The 25,627-nt window shown below is 45.6% G+C and overlaps 1 protein-coding gene across 2 annotated transcripts in view; it reads left to right on the top strand.

Annotated features, from left to right (window-relative positions):
• The first annotated feature begins 8,372 nt into the window (after positions 1–8,372).
• The window catches only part of SLC4A10 (solute carrier family 4 member 10), a 193,056-nt gene continuing 175,801 nt past the window's right edge, over positions 8,373–25,627 (top strand). The window contains exon 1 of one of the 2 annotated variants that reach the window (XM_064164112.1): positions 8,373–8,480. In XM_064164112.1, coding sequence (XP_064020182.1) covers positions 8,433–8,480 — 48 coding nt within the window. In that variant the 5' untranslated portion in view covers positions 8,373–8,432. The remainder of the gene's footprint in view (positions 8,481–25,627) is intronic. The other variant, XM_064164124.1, reaches the window with a different exon arrangement.

Raw genomic sequence — 25,627 nt, 5'->3', positions numbered from 1 at the left:
TTGTTTCTGTCCTGTTGCGTGGGTTGTTGGTGTTAGACACTAGAGATACTAGATAGAATCAGCCCCAGAACTGACTGACTGGAGATGGGCACTTGTTGCTGACTGCAGTCTGCAGTTACATTTTGAACCACTGACCACTAGCCTGTAGGACAGAATGTCCATGCAGCTTCCCACTGACTTTGTGACTCACCCATTCAGTTCATACCTCCTCAGGTTCTCTCTGAGGATCCTATGGAAGGACTGCATTGTAAGCCTTGCTGACATCAAGTAGATGTCGAAGCAGATGGCAGTGCCTGCTTTGCCCATGCCCATAAATACAGACACTTGGTTATGGAAGGCAATCAGCTTGGTTGGTCCTAGCATGCTTAGTTTGCTTCTTAGAGTTAGGATGAATTCTTTGGACTGTGGTTGCAGCTCACAGCATATGTGTCACTAGCAGGTGTGAATTGGAACCTCTAATACATTTTTGTATCCTTGCCAATGTTATCCAACATAGTGAAGCAAGACTCTACCACATCCTGTCTGGTCTTTCTAAGGGAAATCTAATGCAGTGAAGTTCAGATCCAAGGAATTGTCATAGTTTACTTCAGTGTGACCAGGAACTCAGTAAAGATTTCACTTTCTAATTGCCTGCCCGTTGGGGGATGTGAATGAATTTGTTCTCTCTGCAGAATTTAAAAGCTGAAGTGAAAGGTATTTCTCTCCAAAGAGAACAGTAAAGAAAACAATTGCAACTCAATGGAAATTCTTTTCAAATCCTTATTTTTTTCAAATTTGACTTGACAACTTCTGTGAGGAATACACTTTCATCTCATGAAGCCCCTTTGACTGTTTTTATACCAGTTGTTGGTCTTGCAAAATCACAAGCTAGTCAGGATGCAGGATTTTCTGGCAAGATACTTCTTCTGTGAACACAGCATGTGGAAAAATAAAAGGGGTCTTTATTCATATTTCACTGATAGGTCATTACTGTGTCATGGGTTGAGTTGAATCTGATGATGTGTATTTTGATAGCCTGCTGCCATCATGCCACTTTCAAAGTGAAGTCGCTGGCTGGGGTCAAGTATTATTGGGCTTGATGTTCAGATTGTAACTTCAGAGCCTTCCTGCTCTGATGGCTGCTTCTGATTGCCAGCTTTGGAGTGCTGGTCTTTTCTACTGGGCTGGCTGTGGGTTGAGGGAGTAGGGGGGGCACTGACTTCTGCTACTGCTTCTACATTCAGAGGTCATAGAATTAACCAGGTTGGAAGAGGCCTCCCAGATCATCCAGGCCAACCTAGCACCCAGCCTTAGCCAATCAACCAGACCATGGCACTAAGTGCCTCATCCAGGCTTTGCTTCAACATCTCCAGGGATGGTGACTCCAGCACCTCCCTGGGCAGCCCATTCCAATGCCAATCACTCTCTCTGCCAACAACTTCCTCCTAACATCCAGCCTAGACCTCCCCTGGCACAATGTGAGACTGTGTCCCCTTCTTCTGTTGCTGTTTGTCTGTCAGCAGAGCCCAACCCCACCTGGCTACAGCCTCCCTTCAGGTAGTTGCAGACAGCAATGAGGTCTGCCCTGAGCCTCTTCTTCTGCAGGCTGCACACCCCCAGCTCCCTCAGCCTCTCCTCACAGGAGGAGAAACAAGCCAAGCATAATAATTTACAAGTTAATGTAGTGATTTATTTCATGCATAATTTTATTAGGGAAAGAGTCTTTAACACTTCTTAGTTGATTTTAGATTTTAAAATGGTTTTCTCTAATATTTACTGAGCAAAGAAGAAAAACTCAAGTCCTTAGAACCAGAATATCATAAAATTCATAACCCTTGTAGGTGATACATTCTGAGGAAAGTTGTGGAAGTAACAAATATTTGGTGCTCTCCACTGACACAGATCATCAAATCACGTTACAGGAGTTATTGGGCTGGGTTTGTGAACACAGGCATAATTCATTGGCATTGTGTTTTTTGCCTGAGGAATGTGAGAAGTTACATTAATGAGGTCATGATTAGAATATTGTTTTTTTTCCCAGTTCTGATGCTAAATGGCAAATAGGAGATGATTTTGTGATGGAAGAGTACATCCCCATCAGCACTGAACCTTTTTGGATAATATTTCAAATGAATTAACTTAGAGTCAAATAATTTCAGACAGAGTATGTTAGCAAAAGAAAGAGCTGCTTCTGCTTTCCAATGAAATGAGAAACATAACTGACTGCCACCTGTCACAAAGGCTGTACAGTCATCCAGATGGTTATTTATTTTCTGATAAGGAAGAATAATGGAGAGAGTTAAAAATGCTGCTGCCAGAATTGGGCTTTTTTTCTTTCTTCCCTTTGTTACCTTCTTATTAGAATATTTTCTGTAGTTACAGGAGAGAAAATTTCCTAGGAATATGTTGTATTGATAGGATTTTCCTTTAGATATCTAAAGGGACCTAATTTTTTTTCATGAAATGTAGTTTGAAGGTGGTTCACCCATTACTATTTCATCTTGTATGGTCAATAGCATGAAAACACAACAAAGAGGATTTTGGCTGCTTAGTAGTGATTCCTTTCCCCCCTGAAGCTTAGGAATTAATCTGCAACTTTACTTGAAATGCCTGTAACAAGCTGAATCTTAGATTCATAGAATCAACCAGGTTGGAAGAGACCTCCAAGATCATCCACTCCAACCTAGCATCCAGCCCTGGCCAATCAACCAGACCATGGCACTAAGTGCCTCATCCAGGCTTTGCTTCAACACCTCCAGGGACGGTGCCTCCACCACCTCCCTGGGCAGCCCATTCCAATGCCAATCACTCTCTCTGACAACAACTTCCTCCTAACATCCAGCCTAGACCTCCCCTGGCACAACTTGAGACTGTGTCCCCTTGTTCTGTTGCTGGTTGTCTGGCAGAAGAGCCCAACCCCACCTGGCTACAGCCTCCCTTCAGGTAGTTGTAGACAGCAATGAGCTCTGCCCTGAGCCTCCTCTTCTGCAGGCTGCACACCCCCAGCTCCCTCAGCCTCTCCTCACAGGGCTGTGCTCCAGGCCCCTCACCAGCTTTGTCACTCTTCTCTGGACACCTTCCAGTAGGAGCTTTATCATTGTAAAACTAAACGTGGAAGCTGTTGGTATTTTACTTATGTTACACACTGGAAATACACCTGAAGAAAAGGTTCGAGAGACATAAATATGTCACAGAAATATTTACTTCAGTAGCATATTCTTAAAATCTTAAAAGTATCTGCATGTCACCATTTTGCAACAATTCTTGTGAAATTATTGATGACTTCAGAAACAACTTAATTTCCTTAGCCTTTATGCACAGAGCTCGAAAATATCACCTAGTTGTGCAGTAGAAGTTCAAACCTGATACTGGAGCCTGCAGAACAAGGGGGACACAGTCTAAAGCTGTGGCAGGGAGGTCTAGGCTGGATGTTAGGAGGAAGTTGTTGTCAGAGAGAGTGATTGGCATTGGAATGGGCTGCCCAGGGAGGTGGTGGAGTCACTGTGCCTGGAGGTGTTGCAGCCAAGCCTGGCTGGGGCACTTAGTGCCGTGGTCTGGTTGATTGTGCAGGACTGGGTGCTAGGTTGGACTGGATGATCTTGGAGGTCTCTTCCAACCTTGTTGATTCTATGATTTTGCTTGGTTGATTTTTTGGTTACCAGGCATAATTCTGCTGCTGGGCCCTAGGTGGTATCTAATGTGTCTGTGCTGCTGCTCAGCACGCTTTCTTTACATCTCTTATTCTGTGCTTTACTTCTGCTAGCAAAGAGAGATCCACAGGTGGTAACTAGTGGCCCTTGTATTTGGAAAACAACATGTAGCATTTGTGGGAAATAACCAATTGTGTTGTTTTCAAGCAAAGCCTGTGCTGTGGTCTAGTTGATTGGACAGGGCTGGGTGCTAGGTTGGATTGGATGATTGTGATGGTTTGGGCGTTCCCTGCCTACCCCTCCCCTTTTGGAAATCACCCAGACTAGACTCAGCCAGCTCTGGAAATTGAGTGAAGTTTATTATTTACAGCTTAACACAACATACAATCAGATAGTTACAGTGTATACAGTTATAGACAGAAATATACAAGGTAAAAGGGAATACAGAAACACAGCAGCCCTCCCAGAAACCTGAGTCCCCGGGAGGGGCTCCCAACTGCCCCTTCACTGTACCCCTACCCCTCTCAAAATTACCCCAGTCCCAAGGAAGAATGGAGGTTCAGCCAGGGGCTTAGGAAGCAAAGTGGATCAGTCAGAGAAATGGAGGGTGAGGTTAGAAGAGAGATGCAGCTCCAAGCTTGCCAGCAGGAGAAGTGCCTTATCTATGTTTGGATTCTTGTTTTTATACATCTCAGCAAGCCTATGAGGGAAGCAGACACCACCATTGCAGGGAAGCAGACACCACCGTTGCAGGGAAGTGGACACCACCGTTGCAGGGAAGTGGACACCACCATTGCAGGGAAGTGGACACCACCATTGTAGGGAAGTGGACACCACCATTGCAGGGAAGTGGACACCACCATTGCAGGGAAGTGGACACCACCATTGTAGGGAAGTGGACACCACCATTGCAGGGAAGTGGACACCACCATTGCAGGGAAGTGGACACCACCATTGTAGGGAAGTGGACACCACCATTGCAGGGAAGTGGACACCACCATTGCAGGGAAGTGGACACCACCATTGCAGGGAAGTAACACAACCATTGCAGGGAAGTAGACACCACCATTGCAGGGAAGTAACACCACCATTGCAGGGAAGTAGACACAACCATTGCAGGGAAGTAGACACAACCATTGCAGGGAAGTGGACACAACCATTGCAGGGAAGTAACACCACCATTGCAGGGAAGTGGACACCACCATTGCAGGGAAGTAACACCACCATTGCAGGGAAGTGGACACCACCATTGCAGGGAAGTAGACACCACCATTGCAGGGAAGCAGACACCACCATTGCAGGGAAGCAGACACCACCATTGCAGGGAAGCAGACACCACCATTGCAGGGAAGCAGACACCACCATTGCAGGGAAGCAGACACCACCATTGCAGGGAAGCAGACACAACCATTGCAGGGAAGCAGACACCACCGTTGTAGGGAAGTGGACACCACCATTGCAGGGAAGCAGACACCACCATTGCAGGGAAGTAGACACCACCATTGCAGGGAAGCAGACACAACCATTGCAGGGAAGCAGACACCACCGTTGTAGGGAAGTGGACACCACCATTGCAGGGAAGCAGACACCACCATCGCAGGGAAGTGGACACCACCATTGCAGGGAAGTAGACACAACCATTGTTTTCCTTTCACAGCCTGTAACCTAGTCCTTCTCACCAAAACATTCTAGCTAGCTTCAAACTAGCACAATGATCTTGGAGGTCTCTTCCAACCCGTTTGATTTTATGATTTTAAAGCTATTCTTTTTGGGATGAGAAGTGGTATTCCCACTGTAATTGAATAGTACTGCAAAAGAGAAGATGTCTCAATGTGCCACAGAGTATGGCTCCCATCAGATGCAACAGTGAAAGAAGCCAGCATGAAGAACAGGAAAGAGAATACAAATTAAGTTATAAAGCAGTTGCAGTATAAATACTGCTTCCTCTTCATTCTCTCTTTGCTGTGATAGACATCTACAATACTACTAAAAAACTTAGCTGTATTTTATCAAAACCAGAGCTTTCAGTTCAGTTGTATATGTTCTTCCACTTTTCTGTGTGTAAAGGCTGGCTCTGACCAGTCTGATCTAGGGTAGGGTGTCCCTGCCCATGGCAGGGGGGGGGGGGGAACTTGCTGATCTTTGTGGTCCCTTCCAACCCTGACTGATTCTATGAAAGCCTTTGGCTTTGGCTTTTAAATTCAACATTTTGGATCTTCTTATTGAAGTGTGTTTGTCACAGCTGTTGAAAGAATGAGTTGTACTTTGACTTTGGCTACTGATGTGTGGCTTTTTAGCTCTGGAGATCTGTGTGAGATTTTTATGTGTATGGAACAAGGTGTTACAGAATAATTTGAGGAGGTTTGTTAGTAACTGTTCTGTTACTCAGTAATGGTGAACTCCTCACTGCAAAGCACTCTGAGAAAGACCCTTTTGAAAAACAATTACATGACTGGTGCTAACTCTGTTTTGATGGCACATCCAGTAACTCACCTGTAGCTCATAGAATCATAGAATCAACCAGGTTGGAAGAGATCTCCAAGATCATCCAGTCCAACCTAGCACCCAGCCCTATCCAGTCAACCAGACCATGGCGCTAAGTGCCTCAGCCAGGCTTCACTTGAACACCTCCAGGGACTGTGACTCCAGCACCTCCCTGGGCAGCCCATTCCAATGCCAATCACTCTCTCTGCCAAAAACTTCATCCTCACATCCAGCCTAGACCTCCCCTGGCACAACTTGAGACTGTGTCCCCTTGTTCTGTGGCTGGTTGCCTGGCAGATGAGACCAACCCCACCTGGCTACAGCCTCCCTGCAGGTAGTTGTAGACAGCAATGAGGTCACCCTTGAGTCTCCTCTTCTCCACGCTAAACAACCCCAGCTCCCTCAGCATCTCCTCATAGGGTTTGTGTTCCAGGCCCTTCACCAGCCATGTTGCCCTTCTCTGGACACACTCCAGCACCTCAACATCCCTTTTTTGAGAGGTGAAAGAGTGTCAGTGCCACTGAGCTTCATGTGTTGCAATGCCTTATTAAAGAAATGTTCTTGGCCAAACTTCAGATATTTAGACCCAGAAGACCAAGGATGCTTATACTAATGTTCATTGAAATAGCTGTCTGTAGACTTGCAGCTTTTGGTCTTCCTGGTTTCACAAGTGGCATATTCACTTTAAACCTTATTCTTTTTCTTTAAAGAAGGGAAATTGCTTCTAAACACATTCCTTTCCCTGCTTCATCATGACTTTTATAGCTTAATTATAAGCTCCTACAAATAGGGTTTTACTGTACAAATGCTGACACAGCCTTACCTCTGGTGACCTGAATGGCCTCCTGTGTTAATTACTGTAGATCAGTAATCATGTTATAAAAATATACATCTGGCTTTTGTCCCAGAATCTGAACTGCAGCACTGTCTGTGTTTCTGTGCAGTGTTACATGTATGTATCACTGCACAAAGGCCAAATTCCTACTTATGGCTCAGAAAAATAGCCAGTTCCTTGGTAACAACCAGTTGTGACGCCCTTTTCCTTTCTAGTGCCTCCCCAGCACTGTTATCTTGCTTGGCTGATGTACTACTAACTCAGTGTGGAAGATATTTAGTGCCTTGTGGTAGGTAGAATTAAATCAGATTTAGTAAAACCATTGCTCTGTATTTAGTCTGCAAAGGAAACCCAAAAAGTAGGGATGGCTTTGGCAAGGAAATGAGCGTTTAGAGGGAGATACAGGTGTTTATTTTTTCCTAGCCAGGTCTCTGTGTGTTTTGATTCTTAATGCATGTGGGTTTGGAATGGACATGTTTTCTTCAGGGGGAGATGAGCTGGGAACTGATGAATGAGAACTTCTCCAGCTCAGCTGCCTTGGTAGACTGCGTCGTGCTTGTGTTCTTTACAGTGCGAGTACTGTGGGAGCTCAGCTCTCCTCACGTGGATAGCCAAGTTCAGGCATCCACAGTCGTTTGCGTAGTGTGGTTAAATGTAACCACTGCATTGCACAGCCACAGAGACGAGGAGAGGCTGAATGTGTATCAGGCTCGAATGCTAAAGTTGGGTGAAGGAGGCAAAGCTCCTATTAAATAGCGTCCAGAGGGATATGGTAATTGGATACGTGTTGATAACTTGCAGGTCAAAGGGAATGGTGGAGCATTTTTGATTGGAATATGTCAGAGGAGAATGGGACAGACCTCTACTTTGAACGTGCTGTCTGTCCCTGAGGTCCTGGCTGGCAGGACCAAGCAGGGTATCACCGGTGTTGAGTGCTCTTCTGAGAATTAAATGAAAAGGAATCTTGGCCCAAGAGTGCGCTGAAAAACAACAGGCTTAAGGGGGGCAACTGTAGCCGAAGCCTGGCGTAGGGCGCTAAGCTCCCGACCTCTGTCTCGACTGCAGTAGTGCCGCTCGGGGGTCTGTGGGGTCCCGTCCCTCGCTTCTTGGTCTTTGGACGCTGGAGCCCACTCGCATCTCGGGCGCGGGGCCTGTGCAGAGCCCGTTGGAGAGAAGGTGCCGCACGCAGGTGCTCTGGGTGCTGCGGAGCCGCCTGCAGGCGCAGCGGCGAAGGAGCGAGGCGCACCCGCCCTTGGCACCCCGCCGCGGGGGGGCGGCGGCGAGAGCTGCTCGCGTCCCGCAGGTGGCTCCGGCGCCCGCCTTGCCCCCGTGCCGGCGGTGCGCGCAGCCATGTGACTGGCGCTCGCTTCCTGCCTGCGCGCCACCGGCCCCGCGGAGCCCAGCGCAGCGCCTCCTGCAGCGCCCGCGGAGCGCGCCCCTGCGGGCGGGCGGCGGGGAAGGCGCCGCCGCGGCCCCGCCGCCGCATGGAGACCCAGGACCAAGGGGCGCAGATGGAGCCGTTGCTGCCCACGGTACGGCTGCCGCAGCGCGGCCCCATCCGCGGAGGAGTGCGCCGCGCCTCGGGGGGAGGCAGCCGGGGAGGGGGGCGCGGGGGGGCCTCCTTCGTTGCCGGGTTGTGCTGTCGGTCGGAGGCGGTTTCGCGGTGCGTGGGGAAACAGGTTGAGTGGCTCCGGTGCCGAGAGATGCGGCGGTGGCGGGGGCTCGGCTATGGAGCGGTGTGCGTTTGTGCGTAGGTGTGTCCTGCTGGGCACACGCTCTGCCCTCCGGCTGCCCCCGTTTCAGGCAGCCTCTGCCCCTCGGTCCCCCCTCTTCCCATATCTCTTTTCTTAGGCTTCCCCTTGTCTCGCAGCTTCTTGGCGGCGATGCAGCGCTGGGGAGCTGCAGCTGTGAGCTGCTCCGTGGGGACTCCGCGCCGGGGCTGGGGCAGGTCCCTGGCCCTCCGTCGCTTGCAGACCGCAGAGGCATCTGCTGAAGTCTGGCACTTGCGCGGCAGGGTCTGTCGCTCGCTGAATCCCGGTCTCTGCTTCATGCTGCGGTGTCACAGTTTTTTGTACTCAGACGTGGAGCCAGTGCTCTCTGCGGTTACTGTTGCTTAGGGGGTGGTGTGCGGTGCACTCATGCCTGTTAACACTGGTTGCACAACTGAGGCTGGGCAGCCTTTCCCTAGCAAGTAGGAAAGGAGTCAGTTGGTGGGGGACTTTGTTTACCCTGTTAGATCAGTGAGGACCCACTTTCCTTCCTGGCCTCCCCCAAACGTAAGGTTTTCAGATGCATATAACGTATAAGTGTGGATGTTGATCTTGATCTCATGACCAAGATTATGTTTTTGAATGGTGGTTGCTGCCTTGCCCTGAAAACCAGTCTGTCTGGGGCAGGAAGAAGGCTTCTCAGGTACGTGCACAAGTGTCTGACTGCATCCACATCCCTATGAACGCACCACATAGGTCTGCAGAGGCTTTTCTGGCTTCTGAAATGTGTTTGTGGTAGCACTGGGAGCAGTGCAAGTATTGACAAAGCTTGAGGGAGACAAGTCTCAGCTGCTGCCAGTTAATGAGGCACACTTGTGCAAACCCGTTTTTCATTAGGGTCTATTCCCATCATCTGTTGATGTGCTCCATTTTTGCAGTCAGGTGGCAAGTTGCAATACAGTGTGAACTCACTGCTGGAATTTTCCTTCTCCTTGTAGTCCTTGGGACAGCTTTTCCTCTCGCTCTTTGGATACCTCTTAGGAGTCGTTGATCTCTATTACTTGCTGCTGTTGAAGCTTCTGACAGTAGAGTAGATGAAGGTCTTATAATTTTCATGGATGTACCAACTGCCGAGTTCCTTTTGTTAGCAAATCCAGTTTCTATCTGTAGTTTGTGATTGTGGAATCTGTGGAAGGCTTAGTCCTCAGTGTTTCACACCAGTGTGGTAGTATACAGTCAGGAACAGTCTCCCTCTTGCTCCGTCTTTGCTAGCCTACATTGCTGGCCTCGCTTTGTCACTGTGCGTTGTCTCTGGTTGTGTGACAGCTGCCCCACAGGGGGTCCAAGGAGTTTGCTTTCAGAAGGTGCAACTTCTGAAGGATGGCCTGGTGCTCACAAGCTTTAAGCTTTGCTACTCTGGGGCTGGGCACAGTTAAAAGAAGACGGTTGTTGTGGTTGAGAAGACTGAAGAAGATGGTGTGTCTTGTGTGCTGGTGAGGGGAGAATTGGCTCTGGTTCCCTCTGCAGCTCTGGCTGCAGCAGGTCCCTCCAGTGCTGTTGCTCGTTAAGTTTGTGTCCTGGTCCCCATCTCCATTCACTGCAGTTAACTATTGTGGCAGATGTGTTTGCTTCAGGTAGTGAAGGGAGGCATCTGTACCCCATGTGATACATATTGTGGCATGCCCTCTTCCTCAGCCCTCTCTTGCTCCCACTTTCTGAGAGGGCCTCTGCAAGGCAGCACTGCTTTCCTGCAACAGTGATGGTCAAGGCACAGCTCAGTCTCTGAGATTTCCCTGTTCTGGTGGCATTTTTTTCTGTGCATCAAGCAATAAAGCATGTGTATGTGCTCTGACAGACTCAGCCTGGCTGATATTTCGAGCTCTGCATGGGGTAAGCACAAAGAGCTTTTCCATCTTGAGAATCTTGTTCCTGGAGCCATGGTAGAGTGGAAAGAGCAGGAACCGCTGCTAGCTTCATCACTGTTAGTCTGGGAGGCAACATTGTGGCGTAGCAGTATCTTTGGAATACTTTTGTTTCAGGGATCAATCTTCATCTTGACTGGAAAAAACAAACGTAACAGGAATGCAAGCTATAAAATGGATACAGCTGCATTCCCAACCATCACAGTGGACAAAGGAAAGATTCCTAACCAAGGTTGCTTCCTTCCAGGGTTTAGTCTAATGCCTTTGGGATGTATGCAGCACAGTTTTGTTTTGGTTTTTAAACGGTAACACATAACACATTTTCATCATTATTTATAGTAAAATGATAGCAAATGCAGCCATTGATGAATTGTATCTTCTGATGGTGCTCTGAGATTGTGGAGCCTCGATGTAATTCCCCACCAAAATCCCACAGTCTGTACAAAGTGGAATCTATTTTTATTGTGGTGTTAACCACATTGTTATTGATTTGATTGCAAAGGTTTTAATTAAAAAAGCCAATCCCTAGCAATTTGCAAAATGATAAAATACATTGCTGCCTGTGGTTTTGAGCAGTTAAGTGATTTCCTTATCAGTCTCCACAAACTCCTTTTGGAGACAGTTCTTACACAGCATCATCATCATCATCATCATCTTTTTTTGAGCAGTTAGGTTACTGCTTCTGAATTATTGTCAAATTTATGTGAAAGTTATTAGAAATGTGTTGCAAATTATCTCAAGTTCAGTAATGTAGAAATAAATGAAAAAGGAAATTGTTCATCTGGAAGAAAAAATTGTTCAAACTGCTCTTGAAAATGTAGATGTAAGCTTATTTTTATTGTTCAGTACATGTACTAAAATGGTAGCAAAATGCAGGCTTGCACACCCTTCTCTATCATCTAATGTTCTATTTATTGCTCATCAAGTGTATTTTTCCAGTATCATCATTTGCAATGCTTTAAAATAGTTGTGAGCAATTGAGAGACTGCTGAGGAGTCCTCATTTGTTTACAGAAAAGGAGAAACAATCTGTAGATCTTTTCTGAGAAGGTCTTCTGTTGATTTTTAATCATAGAATAAGTCAGGGTTGGAAGGGACCACAAGGATCATCTAGATCCACCCCTCTGGCCATGGGCAGGGACACCCTACCCTAGATCAGGCTGGCCACAGCCTCATCCATAGAATCAGTCAGGGTTGGAAGGGACCACAAAGATCATCTAGTTCCACCTCCCTGGCTATGGGCAGGGACATCCTACCTTAGATGAGGCTGCACACAGCCACATCCAGCCTGGCCTTAAACCCCTCCAGGGATGGGGCCTCAACCACCTCCCTGGGCAACCCATTCCAGGCTCTCACCAGGTCCAGATGTGGTTACTTTGTGTGCACCTCACTGTGTGTCAATTAAGGTGGTGCTTTCATAGCAAAAGTTATTTGTAGAGTATTTGTTTCTGTCCAGGATCTCTTTTGTATGGAAGTAAAAACATGCTATGAAAGCATGGTTATCTGACAGAAATGAGGTAATTCAGGTGTAAGGTGCAGGTGCAGACAAAGTGCAGGTGTTTTGTGTTAACTAAGGCCATGCTTGGCATGTTGTTCTCCTGTGCTTTCTGAAAGTTAACAGTAAAACCCACGTAGGTAAAGCCAAACTGAGTCTCCTTTCTAAGTTCAGATTTTCTCACCTTCCTTATTCAGTCTCAATATTCAGACCCTCTTTTGTTTTATGTATTTTGTTTGTTTATCTTTAAAATCAGGTAGATGCAAGACACTGCTGATACATGTCCACAGGTAGATCTATCACAGTATCACCAAGGCTGGAAGAGACCTCATAGATCACCAAGTCCAACCCTTTACCACAGAGCTCAAGGCCAGACCATGGCACCAAGTGCCACATCCAATCTTGCCTTGAACAGCTCCAGGGACAGCGACTCCACCACCTCCCCGGGCAGCCCATTCCAGTGTCCAATGACTCTCTCAGTGCAGAACTTTCTCCTCACCTCAAGCCTAAGTTTCCCCTGATGTAGCTTGAGGCTGTGTCCTCTCATTCAGGTGCTGGCCACCTGAGAGAAGAGAGCAACCTCCTCCTGGCCACAACCACCCCTCAGGTAGTTGTAGACAGCAATAAGGTCACCCCTGAGCCTCCTCTTCTCCAGGCTAACCAATCCCTAATGTGTGTGCATGCAGCATTGTGCGATGTGATACACATGCACTAGGTAAGATGTTGTTTCTACCTAGTACTCCTGTCACTGCTGCAAGTGGCACACAGTTAGCACATCTTAGGTCCCTTATGTGGGAGAAGGGTTTTAGCAAGATCTTGGGTAGTAACTATTTTTAATGCAGCAGGTGAGTGTGGGAAGCTGCTCACATTAACAGGCCAAATTGTTTTGCTTCTGTTAATGCTGTGTGGGACCTCTGATGAGACTTGCAGCTGAAGCACATTGCTCATTATGAGAATGGGTGGCAGTGCCTGACCCCAGAGTTTGTGTAATGGTGCTAATTCCCAGTTAACCATTGCTAGAAGGCAAAATTTGGATGAGTTTAAGGCAGGTTTATAGAGGCTACAGGACTGTGATTCTATTGGAAAGATTCAGAGCTGGTATTACGTTTTCAAGACAAGAGTACTGGGATGGTGTCACCACTGAAAATAAAACCCCAAGACCTAATTATATGTTAATTTAGGACTGAGTCTTTGTATTGCTGTTTTTTTTAGTGCCTGATTCCAAGTCCTGAGTGAAAAAAAAAATCAGGAAAATGCTAGAATGAAGTAACAGATCAGTGATTGAATTGGGGCAATTAACGAGGCAGGGATTAGAAAATAGGTAGTTAATTTTATTTCTGGAAAGCCCTGCCCACAACTATATGCAAATTAGTTACATTTGGGTTCTAATTCAGCCCAGAAAATCTTCCCAAGGATGCTTTTGGGCAATTCGTTCATTTAGGAGGATCAGAAAATTGGGAAAGATTTGGCCACAAAATGGCTTTGCCTCACTTACAAATAAAAGGCAGCCTGGAGCCCCAGGGCAAGTCTGTGCTACTCACTGCAGTGGAGTAGGAATTTCAAGCTAGTCCCTGGCTCCTTTGTGGCAGTGTTGAAACTGCTTGGCTCTAGAGAGGCTTCCAGATCTTCCCAGGGTGCTGGGAAAGAGGCAGATGATCTCTGACCTGATCCTGGTTCCTCTTGGCACGGAGGTTTGTAGAGGTGCAGGCAGATCTCTTGCAGAGAGCACCATGTCGGTGGCACTTCTTGCCACATCATGAGGCACTTAATGCCTTCTCCTGGGAAACTTGAGCCACTTAAGTTTCCAGGTAGTTCAAGCCCAAAATATCATGGCTAAGCTGGTCTGAAGCACGAGGCAGAGCAGAACATGTTGTCCAAGAGCAGTGAGGCAGAGGCAGCACATACTGAGACAGAGCAGTGAGGCAGAGGCAGCACATACTGAGACAGAGCAGTGAGACAGAGGCAGCTCAGCTGCTTGCAACTTAGCTCAATTTTTATTGTTTGCCTGAGTGCTGAGTCTACTTTGGCCACAGAGATTCACCAATCAAAATTGCACCTGCCAAACTTCCCATGTTAGGTGACCCCAGGGTTTGCTCTCCCTTATTTGGGCAAGACACCAACAAGTACCTAAACACCTGTAGGCTGTTTATCACTTTGGGAGGGGACATAATGGCCCAAGCCTTTGTTTTCCTCCCCTCCTTGCTTCCCCCATCAGCAGAAGGCTGGGGCAAGCCAGAGCATCTAATAGGCCATCTAATCAGGAACAAAGATGTATTTAAACCTTTCCTGTGCTTGTATTTGCCAGTGTAACATTTAAGAAGGGTTTCTCTGGATGATGTGGTATGCTGTGGTGTTACTGTTTTAGGAACAAATGGCAACCTGATAGTTATTTGTGCAAAAAAATAAGAAAAAGCATGAATAATATGTGGAAATCTTGCTACTCTAATGCATCTGTGTTCATTTGACTTCTCTGCACCAATTCTCCTGGCTAATAATTTCATCTTCCATTGCTACTTTTTCCTTAAAGTAAAGAAAAGAATCATTTATAAACCAAAATGCTTCCACTGACATCTCTTAATGGACGAGAGGATTTAGCCAGGTGAGGGAAAACTTAATCCACTGTAAATCTTCTTGAACAATTAGATGTGTGTCTGATAGGAGAAGAGAAAGCCACAGGCATAGCATGTCCCTTTTCTTTCTGTAGCACACTGTGGTGTGTATGTTCAGGTCTGCACTGTAAAAAAAAACAGATTCTGCAATAATAATACCATTTTTATGTTATCCAGATTAGGGGAGAATTGAATGTATCCCACACAGTTTTCAGCACTGAGGAAGATTAGAGTTTACTCATTAAGTGAAATGTAAGCTTAGCATATTTAAAGGTGACTTAAAATCCATGTCTACAAGATGGTTAATAGAACAGCTGAGGTGAAAGTCAGGAATGATCAAGAGATTTGCTAAAAACAGAAGGAAAAAGTGTCTTGGGGTGGGGGGAAAAAGTTGCAGGGTGAGATGAAGGTAAAGTTGAGAGTGGGTAAAGTTGAGAGTGTGGAGAGGTTTGTGCAGACTTGGAGTACTGAGGGCATTAAGGCTGACTGACAGGAAAGTAAAGAGGGTGCTGGTTAAATTGCATGGGGCTAACTGATGTAGTTATATGTGATGGTTTGGGTGTTACCTGCCTCCCCCTCCCTCCCATGAGATCACCCAGACTAGACTCAGCTGAGCTGGAAATGAAGGATTGAAGCTTTATATTCACATCTTAGCACAATATAGCAGCAGTGTGATGGCTTGGGTGTTACCTGCCCCCCTCCCCCCCTTATGTAATCACCCAGGCTAGACTCAGCTGGCTGGAAATTAAGGATTGAAGCTTTATATTTACAGCTTAGCACAATACACAGGCAGGTATTAACAAAATACACACAGCTATGGACAGAAATATGTAAGTTAAAGAGTAGTACAGAAACACAGCAGCCCTCCCAGAAACCAGAGTCCCCAGGAGGGGCTCCCAACCACCCTTCCACCTTCTCCCCACCCCTCTGTCTTATCCCAGAGTTTGCCTTATGTGCAAGGAGAGATTGGAGGATAGGTCAGGGAGGTTAGAAAGCAGAAGGATTAGTCACACAGAAGCAGGCCAGGGAGAAAAATACAGGCACCAGCTGTGACAGAGACCTGCTGTGTTATCTACGTTTATGTTCTTGTTTTTATCCATCTCAGCAAGCCTATGAGTGCAGCAGACATCAGCACTGTTTCCTTTTCATAGCCTAGCATCTAATTCTTCTCACTAAAATATTCCAGCTAGCCTCAGACTAGCACACTATGGCATGGGGGAAAGAAGTGGAGGAACAGGAGCAGGAAAGCCAGCTTATGGCCTTGTACAGCCACAGGATCTTGAATCCTGATTCTTCCATATGTTTGTTGATCTCCCTGTTCACCTCAGTGGAACCTTTTCACCTTATTTATAGTGAGACATTTCAAAGTTGATTGTAAATAGATTTTTGGAATCCAGCAGAGGTAATGAAAGCTCTGTTGAGATTTGCACCTTCTTGGTTATAACCAAATGGAGCAGGAACTTGCTGCCAAGAAACAAGTCCAATAGCATATTTATGAGAAAATAAGTCTTCAAAATGCATAAGGTAATAATTGATGTTTGTAAAGTGTTAGCTGGTAGGTGCTGTACTATATGTTGAGTAAAGAGTAGCAATTGGAGAGCAATTCAAGAACAACAAAAATCACTCTTTCCAATCTAAACTTCCCCTGGTGGAACTTCAAGCCATTGCCTCTCATCCTATCACCTGACACTAGAGAGAACAGACTGACTCCCACCTCAGTACAGCCTCCTTTCAGGTAGTTGCATAGAGTAATGAGGTCTCCCCTCATCCTCCTCTTCTCCTGACTAAACAGTTCCCTCATCCATTTATCATGAGACTTTTTCTCTAGACCCTTCACCAGTTTTGTTGCCCTTCTCTGGACGTGCTCCAGAGTGTGATTTGCCATTGAGAGAGTGATTTGGCATTGGAATGGGCTGCCCAGGGAGGTGGTGGAGTCACCATCCCTAGAAGTGTTCAACAAAAGCCAGAATGATGCACTTAGTGCTGTGGTCTAGTGTGTTGGCTAGGGCTGGGTGCTAGGTTGGACTGGATGATCTTGGAGGTCTCTTCCAACCTGCTTGATTCTATAATTCTATTATATCTTGCTTTCTGCTTCACTATACTGAGGGAGCTGGGGGTGTGCAGCCTGCAGAAGAGGAGGCTCAGGGCAGAGCTCATTGCTGTCTACAACTACCTGAAGGGAGGCTGTAGCCAGGTGGAGTTGGTCTCTTCTGCCAGGGAAGCAGCAACAGAACAAGGGGACAGTCTCAAGTTGTGTTAGGGGAGGTCTAGGCTGGATGTGAGGAGGAAGTTGTTGTCAGAGAGAGTGATTGGCATTGGAATGGGCTGCCCAGGGAGGTGGAATCACCATCTCTGGAGGTGTTCAAGAGAAGCCTGGATGAGGCACTTAGTGCCATGGTCTGGTTGATTGGCTAGGGCTGGGTGCTGTTTTGGACTGGCTGTTCTTGGAGGTCTTTTCCAACCTGTTTGATTCTTTGATCTGTCTGTATCTTTGCTAGTTCCCTCATAGCCAAACAGGAACTCTCTCAGTTATATTATTAAAAATCAACATAGAAAAACACAGATCTGTTTCCTCCCAGATGGAGATGTTGAATGTTTTTGGGGAAACACATACACAAAACACACAGAAAAGTAAGAAAGCTTTCTATTTGGAATTAAGCAGCATCTTCATGTCTAAAGGCAGCCTGAAGAAGTTGCTAGAATTCCCATGCAACAAATGAAGTCTAACTGCAGATCTAGAAGTGTGGCATCTCTTCTCAAGGCCTGGCTCAGTACAGCTGAGGACGTCATTCTTAATTACTTAATCAGCTTATCTCATAAGACAAAGCCTATTACAACAGCTATAAAACAGAAGAGAATCTTGAGCTTTTTAGCTTAATCCAGAAACTATACACTCTGCTAAACCTGGGAACTTGATATTTCTTTTTGTTTGAACTGCAGCTAAGTGATGAGAATTTGAATGGCAGGGTTTAGCCATTCATTTCTTCTGGAGTTCTGTTCCAGGTTGAGCTTAGAGATACACTGTTCCCTAGGACTGCTAAATAGCCACGGAGAAGTGATTGAACTATTATCCCTATTAAAAAATGCCTCACATGTTCTGCCCAAGTGGGAGTGGAGGCAGTTTGAGACCGTCTCCCCAAAACACAAACCACTTTGGTATGAAATTGTACTACTGGCATTTCGAGTGTATCGATGAAATGGGAAAGATTGGAAGCTTATGGTCTTGTGATGGTTTGGGTGTTCCCTGGAATGGGATGCCCAGGGAGGTGGTTGAGGCTCCGTGCCTCGAGATGTTTAAGGCCAGGCTGGATGAGGCTTTGGGCAGCTTGCTCTAGGGTAGGGTGTCCCTGCCCATGGCAAGGGAGGTGGAACTGGCTGATCCTTGTGGTCCCTTCCAACCTTTACTGGTTCTATGATTCTATGCACTGAGCAGAAGCAAAAGCTGCCTGTGGATCATACACACTCTCCACTAAATCACCCTGTGCTCCTTCAAAAGCCTGTAGTGCTGGGATTCAGAGAAAAACAGAAAGCAGGCTGAACTAGATGATCCTTGTGGTCCCATCCAACCCTGACTCGTTCTATGATTTTAAGTAGGCAATATCCCATTGGAATGGGCTGCCCAGGGAGGTGGTGGAGGCACCGTCCCTGGAGGTGTCCAAGCAAAGCCTGGATGAGGCACTTAGTGCCATGGTCTGGTTGATTGGCCAGGGCTGGGTGCTAGGTTGGACTGGGTGATCTTGGAGGTCTCTTCCAACCTGCTTGATTCTGTGATTCTATATGTGTTCAGGTGCTCTCACCCCTGCTGCAGAGAAACTAAAGATCATCCATGCTTTAAGGGAATACTGTGAGGCAAAAATTAGTCCCTCGACTTTTCTCCTGTTTGTTTTAGAAGTCTCCAAAATAAGATGTGTCAGAAACACTGGGATGCTTTGGGTGTTCCCCACACACTTTGCAAAATCACCCAGGCTCGGCTCAGCAGCTCTGGAAATTGAATGAAGCTTTGTATTTACAGCTTAGCACCATATACAAACAGGTATTGACAACATACACAGCTAGAGACAGAAATAGACAGGGTAAAAGGGAATACAGAAGCACAGCAGCCCTCCCAGAAACCTGAGTCCCCAGGAGGGGCTCCCAACCACCCTTCCACCTTCCCCCCACCCCTCTACCTTACCCAAGATCTTGCCTTATTTTCAAGGTATGTTTGGAGGGTTGGCCAGGGGGGTTAGGAAGCAGATGGATTAGTCAGACAGCAGGTTAGGTTAGAGAGAGAAGTGCAGCCCACAAAGCAACTCTGTTATCTGTATTTCTGTTCTTCTTACCCATCTCAGCAAGCCTGTGAGTGCAGCAGCCATCACCACTGTTTCCTTCTCACAGCCTGTAATCTAATTCTTCTCACCAAAACATTCCAGCTAGCTTCAAACTAGCACAGATCTGAACATTTTTAAGGAAGGGGCTCTGTGGCATGAAGAATGTCCCGAAGATGGCAATTTCCTGTTGTCTGTGCCAGAGTGCCCATTCTTCCTACACTCTGATCTCATGCAAATGTGGATAGGCTGTACACAGAAAAAAACCCACTTTAACAAGTCCTTTTAATCATTTCTGTGACCTATTTAGTTAAGTACCAAAATAGACCCAGTGTCCCAGAACTGTACATCATTGTGCTGATGGAAGGCTTATTACATGTATTGATCTTTTAAATTAATTTATAGTATAACATTTCCCTTCCACCCTCTCAGCCCCAAGTACATGCAGCAGTTGCTGCCAACTGTCTTAACACTGTCCTCAGAAAAAAATTGATTTCCTTTGTGTTAGAGACTGCTGTACCTTGTTTCATGCTAAAGAGAGATGTTGAGATGCTGGAAGGTGTCCAGAGAAGGGCAGCAAGGCTGGGGAGGGGCCTGGAGCACAGCCCTGTGAGGAGAGGCTGAGGGAGCTGGGGGTGTGCAGCCTGCAGAAGAGGAGGCTCAGGGCAGAGCTCATTGCTGTCTGCAGCTCCCTGAAGGGAGGCTGTAGCCAGGTGGGGATGGTCTGGAGAAGAGGAGGCTGCCAGGTGACCTTCTTGTGGCCTTCCAGTATCTGATGGGGGCCTACAAAAAAGCTGGGGAGAGAGAGTTTGTAGGCTCTCAGGGAGTGACAGGGAATGGACCAAAGGTGGAGGTGAGGAGATTCAGAGTGGCAGAAGAGGCAAGGGCTGACCTCATTGCTGTCTACAACTACCTGAAGGGAGGCTGTAGCCAGATCGGGGTTGGTCTCTTCTGCCAGGCACCCAGCAACAGAACAAGGGGACACAGTCTGAAGTTGTGCCAGGGGAGGTCTAGGCTGGATGTTAGGAAGAAGCTGTTGGCAGAGAGAGTGATTGGCATTGGAATGGGCTGCCCAGGGAGGTGGTGGAGACACCATCCCTGGAGATGTTGAAGCAAAGCCTGGATGAGGCACTTAGTGCCATGGTCCGGTTGACTGGACAGGGCTGGTTGCTAGGTTGGACTGGATGATCTTGGAGGTCTCTTCCAACCTGGTTGATTCTATGATTCCATAGTTTTGCTTGTTTGATTTGTTTGGTTACCAGCCATAGTTTAACTCCTGGGCCCTAGATGGTATCTAGTGTGTCTGCTGCTGCTCAGCACAGTTTCTTTACATCTCTTATTCTGTGCTTAACTTTGGCTAGCAAAGAGAGATCCACAGGTGGTAACTAGTGGCCCTTGTAATAGGAGAGCAACATGTAGCATTTCTGGGAGATAGAAATTTTGTTGATTACAAAGCCCCCTCCCTAGTTTTTGTGCTTCAGTCTTTGAATACTAAAACTGAGGTAAGTCCTTGGTCTCCATTGATTCTCCAGTTTCATATAAGACAACCCTGGTCTTTAGAATCAAGCAAGACAGTCATGCACTTTCTTAGCAAGATCTGTTTTTTTTTCAGTTGCATAAGCACTCAGTATATTGGAAAACAGGCAATTCTTTTTTCTTGATTGTTTTGACAGCATCCCTGCATTCAAAATTCATGGTTGTTGTTTCACATGTATCTTCAGATGAATCAGGAGAGATACAAATCCAAGCTTCTCATTTACACTACTGCAAATAGTTCAGAATAACATTGAAAACAGTGTGCAAAAAATGCTGGAATAAAAATGGCATGAAAAGATCCAGAGAAAAAGAGATGTTTGTAAAAGGTTTTCCTTTCAGGACTTCCTACCATATGCTATGCTGAAACATCTGTAAGAATGAAATCTAAGAAAATATTCTCTGTTACAGGATTAAGGAATTAAGGTCTCAGCTTTGGGTCATGTTTTGTTGAGAAACAAGGCTGGAATCCTATTTTAAACTTAGAAGTTTAGGCTTACAAAAAAAAAATCTCAAAATCTGTATTTCAGTTTCTAGGTTTGAATCTGATTTAAAGGAAAGAAATGTCCACATACAGAAGCTTTTCCCTGCCTGTTTCTTGTTTATTTGGATGGCAAGACTAGCCAAATTTTGTTGAGGCAGGTACAATGCAATATAAGAAGGAAAAAAGAAGGGAAAAAAAAGAATTAAAAAGATAGAAAGGAAGAGGGGAAAAAAGGAGAAAAGGAAAAAAGAATTAAAAAGATAAAAAGGAAGAGGGAAAAAATGTGAAAAGGAAAAAAAGAAGAAAATAGTAAGATAAAGAGGAAGAGGGAACAAATTGTAAAAAGGAAAAAAAGAAGGAAAAAGGAAGAAAATAATTAAAAAAGATAAAAAGGAAGAGGGGAAAAAGGTAAAAAGGAAAAATAAAGGAAGAAGAAGAAAAGAATTAAAAAGATGAAAAGGAAGAGGGAAAAAATGTAAAAAGGAAAAATAAAGGAAGAAGAAGAAAAGAATTAAAAAGATGAAAAGGAAGAGGGAAAAAATGTAAAAAGGAAAAATAAAGGAAGAAGAAGAAAAGAATTAAAAAGATGAAAAGGAAGAGAGGAAAAAATGTAAAAAGGAAAAATAAAGGAAGAAGAAGAAAAGAATTAAAAAGATGAAAAGGAAGAGAGGAAAAAATGTAAAAAGGAAAAATAAAGGAAGAAGAAGAAAAGAATTAAAAAGATGAAGAGGGAAAAAATGTAAAAAGGAAAAATAAAGGAAGAAGAAGAAAAGAATTAAAAAGATGAAAAGGAAGAGAGGAAAAAATGTAAAAAGGAAAAATAAAGGAAGAAGAAGAAAAGAATTAAAAAGATGAAGAGGGAAAAAATGTAAAAAGGAAAAATAAAGGAAGAAGAAGAAAAGAATTAAAAAGATGAAAAGGAAGAGAGGAAAAAATGTAAAAAGGAAAAAAGAAGGAAAAAGGAAGAAAAGAATTAAAAAGATGAAAAGGAAGAGAGAAAAAATGTAAAAAGGAAAAAAGAAGAAAAGAATTAAAAAGATGAAAAGGAAGAGGGAAAAAAATGTAAAAAGGAAAAAAGAAGAAAAGAATTAAAAAGATGAAAAGGAAGAGGGAAAAAAATGTAAAAAGGAAAAAAGAAGAAAAGAATTAAAAAGATAAAAAGGAAGAGGGGAAAAAAACATAAAAAGGAAAAAAGAAGGAAAAAATTAAATGGTCTGCCCAGGGAGGTGGTGGAGTCACCATCCCTGGGAGTAAAGAAAAGACTGTATGAGGCACTTGGTGCCATGGTCTAGTTGAGTGGCTAGGGCTGGGTAGTAGGTTGGACTGGATGATGTTGGAGGTCTCTTCCAACCTGGTTCATTCTATGATTCTATGATAGTCAATGGAGTTGCCCAAGATGAATATTAAAAGCTGAAAATGGAGTTTCTCTCAGCAGTAGTTTTACAGGTTAGCAACCATATAATAACATCCTGTTGTCATATGCTGGCATCTTCAACCTTTGCATTTTGTTTTCTGTTTTTCTTCTTTGGTTTTCTCATTGTCTTCTGTGCCCTACCACGAGGAGCAAGATGCTCACTGTGTGTTTGTGCATACGGTGCTGTACAAGATTGGTTTTCTAATTCTGACAGCTGAGAGCTGCAGCGGCAGCAGTCTGAAATTAACTTAGAAACTCGGGATCCTAATCATTGGGTTTTGTACTTCTTCAGCTGTCTGCACTTTCAGCCAGCTAAATGAAGGCTCTGTTGCTTGCAGATGTGCAAGTGTGATAGAACTGCCTAATGGGTCAATTCGGGATTCATTCAAAGTTGAGAAACCATCTGGGAGCTGAAAAAGCAAGAAAGCATTTCCTCTGTCTGTGTACGTAGGAGATAATGGAGAAGATGAACTCTAACTACACAGCACTGCTCAGGCCACACCTGGAGTGCTCTGTCCAGTTCTGGGCTCCTCAATTCAAGATGTTGAGGTGCTGGAAGGTGTACAGAGAAGGGCAACAAAGCTGGTGAGGGGCCTGGAGCACAGCCCTGTGAGGAGAGGCTGAGGGAGCTGGGGGTGTGCAGCCTGCAGAAGAGGAGGCTCAGGGCAGACCTCATTGCTGTCTACAACTCCCTGAAGGGAGGCTGTAGCCAGGTGGGGTTGGGCTCTTCTGCCAGGCAAGCAGCGACAGAACAAGGGGACAGAGTCTGAAGTTGTGCCAGGGGAGGTCTAGGCTGGATGTTAGGAGGAAGTTCCTGGCAGAGAGAGTGATTGGCATTGGAATGGGCTGCCCAGGGAGGTGATGGAGTCTGTGTTCCTGGAGATGTTGAAGCAAAGCCTGGATGAGGCACTTAGTGCCATGGTCTGGTTGACTGGACAGGACTGGGTGCTAGGTTGGCCTGGATGATCTTGCAGGTCTCTTCCAGTCTGGTTGATTCTATGATCTTGTTTTCTGCTCCGCTATACTTGTAATGTTACATGGTTGAGTGACAGTAGATCTGTTTTGTAGGAAATACTTAAAAATCTCTCTGTGAAACAAATTTAAAAGAGGCTATTAAAATTATCTACAATCTCATTTCAATAATGTTTGGATCACTTTTGTTTTAAATTGATCTGATTTGCCTAGGGAATAGTACAAAAGGGCAGAACCTGGAGAGAGCTGTGCAGGCAAATGCCTGTGGCAACGTTTGCTGTACATTAGCTTAGTCAAATGCTTAAAGATGCTTGTTTTCCTAGGTACCTTTTAGTTTCATTCCCTTCAGTAGTGATGATTCTATTCTCAAACTGTGTTTTCTTTGTGATCCTTTTAATGGGATACTCTCTTCTACTGTTTTTCTTTTGAAAAGTACAAATAAAAATACTCATCTGTCATTTATTTCTTTGTATATTGAGATACACATCAGAGGTAGCAAAGATGACCATACAAACTAAAATAGGAACTCATGCTCTGTGCTCCATGAGCTCTGCCCTGAGCCTCCTCTTCTGCACGCTGCACACCCCCAGCTCCCTCAGCCTCTCCTCACAGGGCTGTGCTCCAGGCCCCTCATCAGCTTCATCTCCCTTCTCTGGACACCTTCCAGCAGCTCAACATCTCTCTTGAACTGAGGAGCCCAGAACTGGGCACAGCACTCAAGGTGTAGCTGTCAAGTACTGCTTTTTGTGTATTTATGTGGCTTCATGAAATCAGCCTCCCTGTTTGAAGATAAATACATGTCTTATTTATTACTTCAGTCAGTTACAATAAGTCCTTTGCAAGTTAGTACATTCAGGAGTTAACTGATGTGCAGAGAGAATGGACTGGAAAGGGTGCATGTGCTGAGGGGAACAGCCAGTAGAGATACATGAACCCCTGGCAGAGCACTGATTGCATTTGATGCTATTCATGTGTTACAGAAATGTCTTTTAGGAGACATCACAGGGTTCTCCTGTCAAAACCTCTGCAGTTCCAGACTGTGAATGAACAAATGATAACCAAGAAAGGCTGTTTCTTTAGATGCTCCAGTTGGTTTTGAGGGTAAGAAAACGTACACCAAGGTTGTGTTTCTTGTGAGTTGGGGTGTAACTCACGTTGATATCATCTGCCCTGAGTACTTAGTGTGTTATCCTTTCTAAGTAGGTATTTGTTAGTGCTGGGCAGTGATGTGGTATGTTCTTGAAGGAAGTTTGCTCGAGAATAAATTTTCTTTGAGAGGTCACAACTAGGGAGAGGTGAAAGACCTTACAGCTGCGTGCTGAGAAGTTGGCCTTAATGAGCTTACACTTAAGCAGTGAGCATTATGCATAATAATGGTTGTGAACCTTGCAAGCCGATGTGAGCTTGAGCTGGTTCCAGCAGTGTGCTAGTTTGAGCCTAGCTGAGATATTTTGGTGAGAAGAATTAGCTTATGGGCTGTGAAAAGGAAACAGTGGTGATGGCTACTGCACTCCTAGGCTTGCTGAGATGGATTGAAAACAGGAATGTAAATATAGATAAGGCAGTTGGTTGCTCTCTGTCTCAGGCTGCATGAACTTTTTCTCTAACCTGCCATCTCTGTGACTGATCCATCTGCAACCTGTGCCAGTGTCTCACCACCCTCACTGTAAAGGACTCCCTCCTAACATCTAGTCTAAATCTCCCCTCTGCCAGTTTAAACCCATTCCCCCTTGTCCTGTCATTACCAGACCTTGTCAATAGTCCCTCCCCAGCCTTCCTGTAGGTTCCCTTCAGATACTGCAAAGCCACAATAAGGTCTCCTTGAAGCCCTCTCTTCTGCAGACTGCAGAGCCCCAACTCTTGTAGCTTGTCCTCATAGCAGAGCTGCTGCAGCCCTCTGAGCATCCTCATGGCCCTCCTCTGAACTGGCTCCAACAGTTCCATGACACTGTTGTGTTGGGGGCTCCAGAACTGCCCCCAGGACTCCAGGTGGGGTCTGAGGAGAGCAGAGCCAAGGGGCAGAATCCCCTCCCTTGCCATGCTGCCCACACTGCTCTTGCTGTCTGGGCTGCACTCACACTGCAGGCTCATGTTGAACTTTTCATCACTCCATACCCCCAGATCCTGTTCCTCAGGGCTGCTCTCAGCCATTCCCCACCCAGCCTGTATCTGTGCTTGGGATTGTGCCGACCCAGGTGCAGGACCTTACACTTGGCCTTGCTGAATGTTGAGATG

This window comes from Pogoniulus pusillus, chromosome 2, assembly GCF_015220805.1.
Source record: "Pogoniulus pusillus isolate bPogPus1 chromosome 2, bPogPus1.pri, whole genome shotgun sequence".
Taxonomy (NCBI): domain Eukaryota; kingdom Metazoa; phylum Chordata; class Aves; order Piciformes; family Lybiidae; genus Pogoniulus; species Pogoniulus pusillus.
Note: the sequence above shows the minus strand (reverse complement) of the source record. Positions and strands in the feature narration are given on the sequence as shown.